The following is a 12,222-nucleotide window of genomic DNA, read 5'->3' as shown; positions in this document are numbered from 1 at the left end:
ACTTCACTGTTTGTGCACTTTATAGGCGACGGCCTTCTGTCGATGTCGACGTGGAGCGGCAAAAGCAAGTTGGACGGGACTAGAATATGAGGCACGTCTGCGGAGCTGTGAGGTGTGCGCTGGCTAATTGTTCTTGAATGGCGGTTCTGACAGCCAAAGCGAACGCAAGAAACACAAACCAACAACAAAATCCCGCCCCCGAAGGGAGCGCGCGGGTTTACCGAGTTGGCGCGACGATCGTGCAGGGCGGCGGCACGCCTGGCTCTTTCTGTCCTCGAGCTTTCATTGAATAGGAGCTTTTTTAGACACTGTAAGCTTTGCACCTTTGGTTCTCAGATGACCCCCTCTTTTCTTCCAAAGGGTGTCGATACGCCATCGGCATATCGCTGCATTTATTCTTCTGGGCCCAATGCGCGTCCCTGAGCGAAAGCATTGTAGTTTATGTATAGGGAATACCGCAGTGCACGATTACGCCTTTTGACCCTCGTCACTTACTGGTGCCCAGGTCGGCGGCCCAGGTAGCGTGTCCCACAGGCGCTCCAGCGCAGCAATGTCCCTTGTACTTGTCACACGCGACGCTTTCCTGGAGCTTCTTTTATATGGATCAGCTCTGCGGAGACATCACCGCTTCTCCGTACACCTTTCCGATCCGCACTTCTTCTCCCTCGTCTACCTACATATATATATCTATATATCCATCTATATATTTGTCATCTCTCTCTTTTTTCTCTCACGGACGTGTGTTGGACAACCATGGTGGCCGTATAAAGGGGAAGCATTTTTTTATCGCTTTGCAAAGCCACCTTTGTGATCCCTCCCCCCCCCTCCCCCCTGCGTGTGTGTGCGGTGCTCACCTCTACTTTTATCCCTCCCTCATTCCTTCCGCTACTCTCTGCCCCAGTCCGTTGAACTTATCGATATTTGTGCATTTATAGCGGTGTTATTCGGCCAGGGAGGAGTTCGCTCCTGTTGGCTCTTTCTCTTCTTTTCCTCCCGTCCACGCGGGGCCTTGTCGGTGGTGTTGTCTGCATCATTCCTCCCCCCCCCCCTTCCAACTCTCTTTTTGGTCGTCCTCTGTTCTTCTACGGAACATCATTGGCATCCATCCCTCCCCCTCTTTCATATTGCACCGCACCGTGGGCTGCAACTCCTCACTGAATTCTCTACTCAATATACCCCCACCTAATCCCCTTACACTACGCCCCCCGTGGAGCAGCTGACGGCGGAGCTCGAGGAGCAGAGGGCGCTAGCCGAGATGCTTGCGGCCGAGGTGGCCGCCTTCCGCATGAAGCGCAACGCCGCGCTGGAGGCACGCGACGCGGACGGCACGCTGTCCGTGCTGGGCGAGCCGGTGTCCGCCGACGAGGCCGCTGCGCACGCGCTGGAGCCGCAGCAGATCGCGGACGAGCCGCTGTACGCTGTGACGCTTGGGGAGTACTGCGACCGGGGCGTGGCCGTGGAGCAGCTGACGGCGGAGCTCGAGGAGCAGAGGGCGCTAGCCGAGATGCTTGCGGCCGAGGTGGCCGCCTTCCGCATGAAGCGCAACGCCGCGCTGGAGGCACGCGACGCGGACGGCACGCTGTCCGTGCTGGGCGAGCCGGTGTCCGCCGACGAGGCCGCTGCGCACGCGCTGGAGCCGCAGCAGATCGCGGACGAGCCGCTGTACGCTGTGACGCTTGGGGAGTACTGCGACCGGGGCGTGGCCGTGGAGCAGCTGACGGCGGAGCTCGAGGAGCAGAGGGCGCTAGCCGAGATGCTTGCGGCCGAGGTGGCCGCCTTCCGCATGAAGCGCAACGCCGCGCTGGAGGCACGCGACGCGGACGGCACGCTGTCCGTGCTGGGCGAGCCGGTGTCCGCCGACGAGGCCGCTGCGCACGCGCTGGAGCCGCAGCAGATCGCGGACGAGCCGCTGTACGCTGTGACGCTTGGGGAGTACTGCGACCGGGGCGTGGCCGTGGAGCAGCTGACGGCGGAGCTCGAGGAGCAGAGGGCGCTAGCCGAGATGCTTGCGGCCGAGGTGGCCGCCTTCCGCATGAAGCGCAACGCCGCGCTGGAGGCACGCGACGCGGACGGCACGCTGTCCGTGCTGGGCGAGCCGGTGTCCGCCGACGAGGCCGCTGCGCACGCGCTGGAGCCGCAGCAGATCGCGGACGAGCCGCTGTACGCTGTGACGCTTGGGGAGTACTGCGACCGGGGCGTGGCCGTGGAGCAGCTGACGGCGGAGCTCGAGGAGCAGAGGGCGCTAGCCGAGATGCTTGCGGCCGAGGTGGCCGCCTTCCGCATGAAGCGCAACGCCGCGCTGGAGGCACGCGACGCGGACGGCACGCTGTCCGTGCTGGGCGAGCCGGTGTCCGCCGACGAGGCCGCTGCGCACGCGCTGGAGCCGCAGCAGATCGCGGACGAGCCGCTGTACGCTGTGACGCTGGGGAATACACGCGTCAAGCAAAGGCAACCGAGGACGCTGAAGAAGCCCTTGAAATAGCACAAACCAAGAGTGACGAGCTTCACCAGCGCCTGGAGGAGGTAGAGCAGCAGTGCGCTCACCAGGCAGAAAAACTGAGAGAACTTGAGATCGCGCTCGAAACCGAGAAACAAACAGCGGCCGAGAACAGCAGTGCTCTCGAGAGAGAGCTCATTGACCTTGTCGCGCAGCTCAAGGCACAGAAGGGATACGCCGAGGCTCTTGGCCACATCAATGAGGAACAGAAAAAGGAGCTTTGCTCTTTCCACACGAAGCGCAACACTGCACTGGCGGAGCGGGAAGCCCACCCCGCCTTTCGATTTCCCATTTCCTCCTCATCACCTACAGTGGCCAGTAATATGCCGTCGATGCCAGCCACAACTGACGAGGAGCCTCTATATAGTGTGACCCTCGAGGAATACCGCTCGCGGGATGCAGCCGTGGAGCAGCTGACGACGGAGCTCGAGGAGCAGAGGGCGCTAGCCGAGATGCTTGCGGCCGAGGTGGCCGCCTTCCGCATGAAGCGCAACGCCGCGCTGGAGGCACGCGACGCGGACGGCACGCTGTCCGTGCTGGGCGAGCCGGTGTCCGCCGACGAGGCCGCTGCGCACGCGCTGGAGCCGCAGCAGATCGCGGACGAGCCGCTGTACGCTGTGACGCTTGGGGAGTACTGCGACCGGGGCGTGGCCGTGGAGCAGCTGACGGCGGAGCTCGAGGAGCAGAGGGCGCTAGCCGAGATGCTTGCGGCCGAGGTGGCCGCCTTCCGCATGAAGCGCAACGCCGCGCTGGAGGCACGCGACGCGGACGGCACGCTGTCCGTGCTGGGCGAGCCGGTGTCCGCCGACGAGGCCGCTGCGCACGCGCTGGAGCCGCAGCAGATCGCGGACGAGCCGCTGTACGCTGTGACGCTTGGGGAGTACTGCGACCGGGGCGTGGCCGTGGAGCAGCTGACGGCGGAGCTCGAGGAGCAGAGGGCGCTAGCCGAGATGCTTGCGGCCGAGGTGGCCGCCTTCCGCATGAAGCGCAACGCCGCGCTGGAGGCACGCGACGCGGACGGCACGCTGTCCGTGCTGGGCGAGCCGGTGTCCGCCGACGAGGCCGCTGCGCACGCGCTGGAGCCGCAGCAGATCGCGGACGAGCCGCTGTACGCTGTGACGCTTGGGGAGTACTGCGACCGGGGCGTGGCCGTGGAGCAGCTGACGGCGGAGCTCGAGGAGCAGAGGGCGCTAGCCGAGATGCTTGCGGCCGAGGTGGCCGCCTTCCGCATGAAGCGCAACGCCGCGCTGGAGGCACGCGACGCGGACGGCACGCTGTCCGTGCTGGGCGAGCCGGTGTCCGCCGACGAGGCCGCTGCGCACGCGCTGGAGCCGCAGCAGATCGCGGACGAGCCGCTGTACGCTGTGACGCTTGGGGAGTACTGCGACCGGGGCGTGGCCGTGGAGCAGCTGACGGCGGAGCTCGAGGAGCAGAGGGCGCTAGCCGAGATGCTTGCGGCCGAGGTGGCCGCCTTCCGCATGAAGCGCAACGCCGCGCTGGAGGCACGCGACGCGGACGGCACGCTGTCCGTGCTGGGCGAGCCGGTGTCCGCCGACGAGGCCGCTGCGCACGCGCTGGAGCCGCAGCAGATCGCGGACGAGCCGCTGTACGCTGTGACGCTTGGGGAGTACTGCGACCGGGGCGTGGCCGTGGAGCAGCTGACGGCGGAGCTCGAGGAGCAGAGGGCGCTGGCCGAGATGCTTGCGGCCGAGGTGGCCGCCTTCCGCATGAAGCGCAACGCCGCGCTGGAGGCACGCGACGCGGACGGCACGCTGTCCGTGCTGGGCGAGCCGGTGTCCGCCGACGAGGCCGCTGCGCACGCGCTGGAGCCGCAGCAGATCGCGGACGAGCCGCTGTACGCTGTGACGCTTGGGGAGTACTGCGACCGGGCGTGCCCGCCCTCGAAGTGTTCTCTCACTTTGTTGTCTATGTCACCTCTTTTTCTTCATTATTCCTCGGCAGTTCTTGTCTTTCCCCTTTTCTCGCAGCCCTAACTTCTGGTGGACTGTCAACATCCGCGGAGGAAAAAAAAAGAGGACAAATGGGGGTTTTGCTGCTCTGTTTTCTCTACGCCTTCGGAGCGGGATGCCTCACAAGCTTCTTCATTATACTTGTTCGCATCCGAACGACGGAGATGTGCATTCAGCGGCGGAATAGGATCGTTGAGGCGTATGAAAAACTTCACGGGCCTTTGAGCGGTTCTACGAAGAAAAAGGGGGAGGGCGACGGTGACACCTCCGAGTGCGATGCGGCGACCGACCTGCTGTCCGAGGAGCCTCTACGCGTGGTCTTTCTTCACCCCGATCTTGGTATCGGGGGCGCAGAACGGCTGATCGTTGACGCAGCCGTGGGGCTTCAGAGGCATCAATCAATCCGCCCTGTTGAGGTGACCATTGTGACCAATCACCACGACCCCAGTCGAGCCTTTAGGGAGACGACCGATGGCACTGTGCGTGTGGTGGTGCGGGGCAGCCGATTCCCAACGAGTATCTTCGGTCGCGCCAAGGTGTTGTGCTCTACAGTTCGTATGGGCTTCGCCGCCTTCGCAGCATGTTGGTCCTTTCCGAACACAGACTGTTTTGTTGTAGATCAGGTGGCAGCGGCGATGCCAGTCCTCAAATTTTGCGCAGGCAAAACACCTATTCTGTTCTACTGTCACTTCCCTGACCAACTGTGCGACTCCAACCGCAACGCCGATGGGAACTTTCGAGACGCCGGCTCCGGTGCCGCTCCAGGACACAGGTTGTACCGCAGCTTTTTTGACCGGGTGGAGGCGTTTTGTATGGAATTTTCAACCAGCGTTGTGTTCAACTCGAGTTTTTCGCGCCAGGTGAGCATCGACACGTTTCCTAAACTCTCTGGAAGAAGTAGTGAGAACGCCGATGATGTCTTTTATCCACCGGTGGAGATGAGGGTCCGCGAGGTGACAGAGGAAACCCTTTCCAAGGCCGACGCTTTGCGCGAGCTGAAGGAGGCGGTGAGTGGCGCCGTGACCTTCGTTTCTATCAACCGCTACGAGCGCAAGAAAAATATTGAGCTCGCCGTTGAGGCATTCGCGCTCCTGTTGTCAATGGCCGAGTTCAAGAGCGCAGAGGGCAAGAAGCCACTTATGCTGGTGGTCGCTGGCGGCTACGATCCTCGGCTAGAAGAAAACGTGCAGTACGCTGACGAGCTCGCCGCGCTTGCCAAAACGAAGCTCCGTATACCGCCATGTCAGCTGCGCTTTCTGAAAAACATCAGCGACGATGAGAAGGCCGTGCTGCTGTCTGAGATGCGGGCACTTGTGTATACGCCCTCACGCGAGCACTTTGGCATTGTGCCAGTGGAGGCGATGGCCTACTCAAAACCGGTTGTCGCTATCGCTGACGGTGGCCCGTGCGAGAGCGTCGGCAGCATGGAGTCGGAGGAGCCGCTGCAGTGCGGCGGTCTTTTGTCATTGCCGGAGCCAGAGGCTTTTGCGGAGAAGATGGCGTGGTTTGCGCGCGACCCGGTCTTCGCCGCCAAGGTGGGTGCGCAAGGTCGCACTCGTGTCCTCAAGAAGTTCAGCATGGAAACTTTCAGCACCAAACTGGTAACGCGCCTTCTACGTCTGCGGTGCGAGGCGGACAGGAAGCTGTTGGCAGAGGGTATCGAGTTTGTGAGGGAAGAGGTGGCCTCCAAGACAAGCAACGCTTGTCCAAAGGTGAAGGCTGCGTGAGGCAAGCCGAGGCTGAGGTAGAGCGTTGGGGGATACACTCGTATGGGAGTGGGTGTGGCGTTTGTGTATTCAGTCGCTTCAGTAAGCACACCCCTCAGACTCCCGTTTTCTTGTTCTTTGTTATGTGAATGAACAAAAAAAAATGAATTTGGTGACTGCACTGCTTCCCTGGTCAGTATCCTGTCGTCGTTTTCGGTTATTCCGTTTTGACTCCCTCTTGGGCTTGCTTCCCTTTAATGCATGAGTGTGTGTGTGTGCGTGTGCGTGTTGGGGGGGGGTGGAGGAGGAGGATGCGCAGTCGCTGCTCATGCATATGCGCACCTTAGTCTTGCTCTTGCTTTATTGACTGCAAATTCTATTCGGATGAGAGAGCGAAAGAGGGTGAACGGCAAAAGCTCAAACAAGGGGAAAACATGGACTCATTTGTCTTTCCTGTGCAGTCTGTGACACTGTTGGCGGTGTGCGTTTCTCGGCTGGGGTCGCACTGAGCGAGGCATCCGCCACATCTGAGGGCGGGGAGGGAGGTGGAGCGATGCTGGTGATGGGGAGGGAGGGGGGGGGCCTGATAGGAATGTGGAGGAGGCGAGGGCTATCAATGTTGACGGTAGCTTATGGTCTGCGGCTCCCCCTCCTCTTCCTTCTCCTCTTCCCCCCCCCCCCACTCCCCCACGTTTACCCCGTATGCGGGCTGGTGCTTTTCTGTGCACTTTTATGTTTTATCTACATTTTCCCAATCTTCGTGTGTTGGCTCTACTCGGCCTACTGCTCTTCTTTCCCCCTACCTTTCACCCTTTCTCTTCGTCTATATCCCCCTGTTACACGTGTCCTCTTCCTATGGAAGGGTATGGGGGGCATCCTCAACTGGCGCCTTCACGGATCTTTTCCTAATGACAACCCAGTGTCTCTGTGTGTCTATTTGTCAGGGGAAAAGAGGTGGAGAAAAAAAAGTGCATCTCTGAACAGCCGGTCCTCCACACGACATGAGTGGATTCCGGGTCCTTCTGTCCCCTCCCCCCCAAAAAAAACATATATATATATATAAATATATATACAAATAAATCAGCCACGTCAAAAGTCAAAACGGATGGATACCATTCCCCTCGTCGTGCGCCGGTTGGTGGCGGCTGAGCAGAGCTGCGGCTTTGTTCACTTTTTCAGCTCTCTTTGCGATGCGTCCGCGACACCCTTGGCTATAAAGGGAGAGGCCTTCCACCCCATCGATGCGGGCGTTGCAGCGGACGATGCTTCGCCAGAATATCAGATCGTCTACGATGTCATGCGCTCCAAAAACGGCACCGTGCTCTTCAAGCAATCTTATGCGGAGCGCTTTGTGAACAGTCTGTCGCTGGTCCGTCCCACACGCACCTTGCAAGCCGAGATGCAGTCCCTTGTCGAGTTGCGTCTCCAGGCCTATGTCCGTTCGCCTGGCGTGTATCTGAATAACGTCACAGAACAGAACCTAAAGATACTGTCGTGGTTTCCTGTCGACACTGCGTCCACCGATCCAGCCGAGGCGTTGCCGGTTCCTACTATCGTCATGCTGGTCAAGTCGTTTTATCCCGCAGAGTCCATGTACCGCGAAGGGGCCAGGATCGGTTTGCTGTTTGACAGTTACCGCGTGAGCCCAAGTGCAAAGATAGCCCAGACCGAGTTGCGCGCTCGCGCGAACGCCTATATGGCTGCGAACAACGTCTATGAGGTGCTTCTGGTGCACGACGCCACCAGCGCTTACCTCGTTCCCGAGGGTTCGCGGTCGAACTACCTTTTGCAGAGGTCAGACGGGACGATGTGGTGCAGCGCCACGGAGGACATCCTCGTCGGCATCACGCTGAAGACAATGTGCCGGGTCTTGCCGGCGTCTGGCCTCGGCAGCGTGCAGCACGCCAAACTCACCCTCAAGGATATTCTCGAGTGCAAGGCGCTTTATATTCTGGGCACCACTCCGACGATCATGCCCGTTCAGACGGTGCTGTTGTACAGTGACACAAAGACCCGCCGGTTTTACGAGGAGGCTGTTTCTGCGCTCGGGGCCATGGTGGGATCGGTGCAGCAGGTATCAGACGACCGTCTCCAGCTTGTACTTCCAGTGAATGTGGACCAGGCGGCCGCCTTGCGGGCGCGGTACTTTGAAGAAGCGGCCTCCTTGTAGTCGGTAGCCGTTTTTGTTTCTTGACCCCCTTTTTATTTGGGCCACCACTCTCGCCAACTGGACTGTTGTTATTCTCCTTGTTACATCTCAACTTCTTTTGCCTTTTGCGTTGTACCCTTTGAGTCTAGTTGCAGTTTTTTTTTTGGCTGTTTGGGTGGGTGGGTGCCGGGCGGGGGGGGGCGGGCAAAGATGTCCCTTGTCTCTTTCTAGTTACGGCTCTGTTTACGTCTTGTCTTGTTCATCCCCCATTTCATCTTACTGCGAGTCATGGTGGCCCCCCGGGACTCAATCACATACACACAGACACATTTTTTTCCCGACGCTTTATTTTATCCTTTTCCTCGTCCTCCTCATACACCTTCTGAGTTCATCATAGGATGATCTTCTTGTAAAAAAAAATTTGCCTCTCGTTTCCCCTGAACACATGACGGTCGTTTAAACTTTGGCGGGGGGGAGGCAACAGCGGGGGACAGGAAGTGGATCAACAACGACGACCACTGTCATTACAACCGGTCTCTCTCAAAAAAACACCAAAAGAGCTCTTCGTTGCATGCCAACAAAGTTTCTTTTTCATATATATTTTGCAATATCACCGACGACATCTACGGGACATCCACATTCTCTCAATCCCCTCATATTGCACCCCCCCCTCCTCTCCTCCTCCTCCTCCACAGATTGAGAGTCTTGTGTGGTGGCTACGTTGTCTGTTTTAACACAGAGCGTCACTCTGCAGAGGTATCAAGGGGCTTGGTCCAAGCTCTGTGGGCAAGTCAATCATCTCCCACTCTTTCCTTGCCAAAACACTTGTGATGTTGGCGGGGGTCACTCAGTGAGGTAACGTGAGGAAATCAAGACGACATATCGCTACAGATGTCGGTGGTCAGGCCCAGGATGATGATGTGTCGGGGTTATCTGCGTCCAGGAACATGTTCGTGCGATCCGTGTGATGGGCGACGAGGTGACTGGAGATCATCTCATTCGACCCTAGCCGCCTACCGCTAGCCACAGAGGAGGGCTGGGTCACTGCGAACGACACATAAGGAGACCGTCGCAAAAGTAGCGGCTGCGGGGCGACATGGGCAGTGGGTGGTCGTTCATGTACGAGGCAGGGTTGGTGCTCAGATAACTGGGCTAGTTGCTACCGTAAGATGTGTACGCCGCAACTTTTCTCTCCAGGACATGAGCCTGTGGCGGTGCGTATAAAGTGAGATCAAGCTCACGTTGCGTGAGATGCAGAACACACTGAAGCAAAAAAACTAAAAACGCGGCGTTTGTGCCGGACTGTGGGTATTTGCTTCCTCTTGTACTGATCCGTAATGTGCGCTGTATCAGTCCGCGCCAGCGCACGGCCCTCTGAGGTGTGGCACTCCCCCCCCCCTTCCCCTTCTAAACAGGAGGAGGCACCTGCATGAGCGCTAGTGATTCGAATCAGACTCTCCAGCTACAGAAAATGGAATTTGGCCGATTACATTTGAGTCTAATTGACTCTACTTTTCCCTCTCGATCACCTCCCTTGTACCTCTGCCCTCCCCCTCCCCTCCCCGCTTGCCTTTTCTTGGTTGGCACGCTGTGTGTGTGTGTGTGTGTGTGCATGGATGTCGTTTCGGCGCATCATCGCGCCTGTTTTTTCCCCGCGTGCACGTTTTCACCATCTCCCCTCTATTTAGGACGTTTGTCTTTGTTTTTGTGTGGTTGCTTTCATGGTGGAAGAGACGAGAGACAGTGGGGGGAAGCTCGCTTGTCTACATGGACGCAGGCAACTCTTTCACTCGCTAGGGTGATTGCCGCCATCTGCGGGTGCTGTTTTGCTGGCGCGGAGGCCAAAAGGCCTTCACTCTCTCTCTCCTATTTGATTTCTCCAGTCTGCACCCCCCCCCCTCCCCCTCCCACTTCCCGCACGTCCTCCAAATATATACATATATATATATATCGACGTCTTCGGTTTTTTTTTTGTCCAACAGGTAATGTTTCAAAGCAGCCGACGGCGGCTCGCCATGGAGGGTGAGCGCCAGTTCTTTCATCTCGGTGGTTCCCCGATGCAATCGACTGGCGGCTTGCCCTTCTACGGAAACCTATACGCTGGCCGCGTGGATTCGCAGAACTACGTTCCACCTCGCCAGGGCGGCTCTGGGCTGCTGGAGGTGAACAAATCCCTCTGGGACAACCCAGCGACGCGGCAGAAGCTGCAAGAGTGCCCCTACTTTGCACTTAGTGATCAGGTCATGTTCCACAACATGGATCCCGTTTATCTTGACCCTGGTCTCCTCTCTCCCGAGGAGCACCAGCTCTTGCTGCTCTTCAGCCGAGCCTACTACGAGAAATGGTCTCTCATTCATCGCCGCCCACCCCACGCACTGCCCAGACTGCGCATCACGTACGGCTCGTCGACACTGCTGGACGAAATTCTTTTTTTACTAGACGTGAGCCCGGACGTGTGCGAGGTGCTAAAGAAGGAGTACGCTGTCGACGACTCTTCGCTTATAGGCATGAACCCCGATCTCTGGACTTCCGCGTTCCTCGACCCTGCAAATATGGATCACCTTTCCGGTCGTGTGCTTGAGTTCGCTGGTGTGACAGAGCCGCAGCGACAGAAATTTTTTGTCCTGTTGAATCAGATGCGCCGCATCAAAGTGCACCGGCGTGACCTCCCTAACGCTGAGGAGAGGGTCGATGTGGTCCCGTTTCGTTACGGTGTCACGCTTTACGACTTCTGCAAGTTTTTGGGCATCACACCCTACTCGGGTCAGTTGAAGATCTACGACTACGTCGACCTCCAGGGAACTGCACGTACCGAAACCCTCAAGGACGAGGACTCGTATTTCGACTACCTCGTCGCTCTCTTTTATCGTGCAAATCTTCGCACCAGCACCTTGACTGACATGGCCGATGCGAACGACCACACCTGCCGCTATACTGTGACTGTGGAGCCTTTCACAGTGGATGACCGCAGGGTGGGACGCTGGTTCTAAACCCTTGGATGCCACTTGTGGGATTGCTGAATCAGGGAGACGGATACTCGCGCAGGAATTTGTGTACCTGCGGGGTGGACCCTTCCTTTTTTTTCCACTTTTTGGTGGTCGCCATTCTTTGAAGTTCCCATCTTCCTCCTCCCCCCCCCCCTTCCCACCACGCACATATCCTGTTTCTCCTGTTTGGCCCATTACCGGGTGTGAAGCTGCTCCTGCAGCCGCTGCCGCTGCGCAGTGTCCTTTATTGAAGTGTTGATGGCGCAGGAAAGGGGCGCCACAACAAACCAACAGCACCGAAAAAAAAAACGAGCTCACGTGTGACCAGCAAGAGTCTCACACGGGCAGAGAGAGGCAAGAGGACAGGCGTACACAAACTGTGAAGATGCCAGGGCGGGAGAGGGAGAGCGTCCACTGCGCTGTGACAGATCACCAGAGCTGCCTTCCTTCCTCCTCTCTCCCCCCTCCCCCTTCTTCCCTCCCCCCCCCTCTTCCCCTCCATCGCTGTTACGGATGTAGCAGGCAAGCTAGGGACTAACTAGTTATGCACACACTAACTTGCTGCTTTTCTTGGTGAGGTGAGGGCAGTGGAAGGACTTCTCAATTACCCCTCCCCTCCTCCTCCCCTCCTCCTCCTCCTCTTCCTCCCCTCCCCCTGTGGTGCATCTAGGGCAAAATTCCGTTCTTCGCACCTTCTCAACATCATATAGGCTGCGTACGTGCGTGTGTGTGTGTGTGTGTGTGTCTCCCCCATCTTTGACGTATCACTGGCGCGCTGCCCAGAACGCAGATACCACCCCGTTCTTCATAGCCGCTTGTCTTCCAGTTTCGACCTTCGTGCTCTCTTCTGACTCCGGCCATCTGCGCTAAAGAAGGGGGAGGAGGAGGGAAAAAAGGAAGAGACGAGAAAAAA

The 12,222-nt window shown here is 58.4% G+C and overlaps 3 protein-coding genes across 3 annotated transcripts; all 3 read left to right on the top strand.

The window, feature by feature from the left end:
* Positions 1-4,538: 4,538 nt before the first annotated feature.
* Positions 4,539-6,194, top strand: JKF63_01808 (uncharacterized protein; the record flags this gene model as incomplete). The annotated part of the gene is made up of 1 exon (XM_067897854.1): positions 4,539-6,194. One exon carries the CDS (start codon positions 4,539-4,541, stop codon positions 6,192-6,194), a length of 1,656 nt encoding a protein of 551 aa, XP_067754011.1.
* A 1,084-nt stretch (positions 6,195-7,278) lies between these two features.
* JKF63_01807 (uncharacterized protein) lies at positions 7,279-8,343 on the top strand (the record flags this gene model as incomplete). The annotated part of the gene is made up of 1 exon (XM_067897853.1): positions 7,279-8,343. The coding sequence occupies one exon, from the start codon at positions 7,279-7,281 to the stop codon at positions 8,341-8,343; it is 1,065 nt and encodes a 354-aa protein (XP_067754010.1).
* A 1,964-nt stretch (positions 8,344-10,307) lies between these two features.
* JKF63_01806 (uncharacterized protein) lies at positions 10,308-11,312 on the top strand (the record flags this gene model as incomplete). The annotated part of the gene is made up of 1 exon (XM_067897852.1): positions 10,308-11,312. One exon carries the CDS (start codon positions 10,308-10,310, stop codon positions 11,310-11,312), a length of 1,005 nt encoding a protein of 334 aa, XP_067754009.1.
* Positions 11,313-12,222: the final 910 nt, after the last annotated feature.

Source organism: Porcisia hertigi, chromosome 34 (genome assembly GCF_017918235.1).
Source record: "Porcisia hertigi strain C119 chromosome 34, whole genome shotgun sequence".
Classification (NCBI taxonomy): Eukaryota; Euglenozoa; class Kinetoplastea; order Trypanosomatida; family Trypanosomatidae; genus Porcisia; species Porcisia hertigi.
Note: the sequence above shows the minus strand (reverse complement) of the source record. Positions and strands in the feature narration are given on the sequence as shown.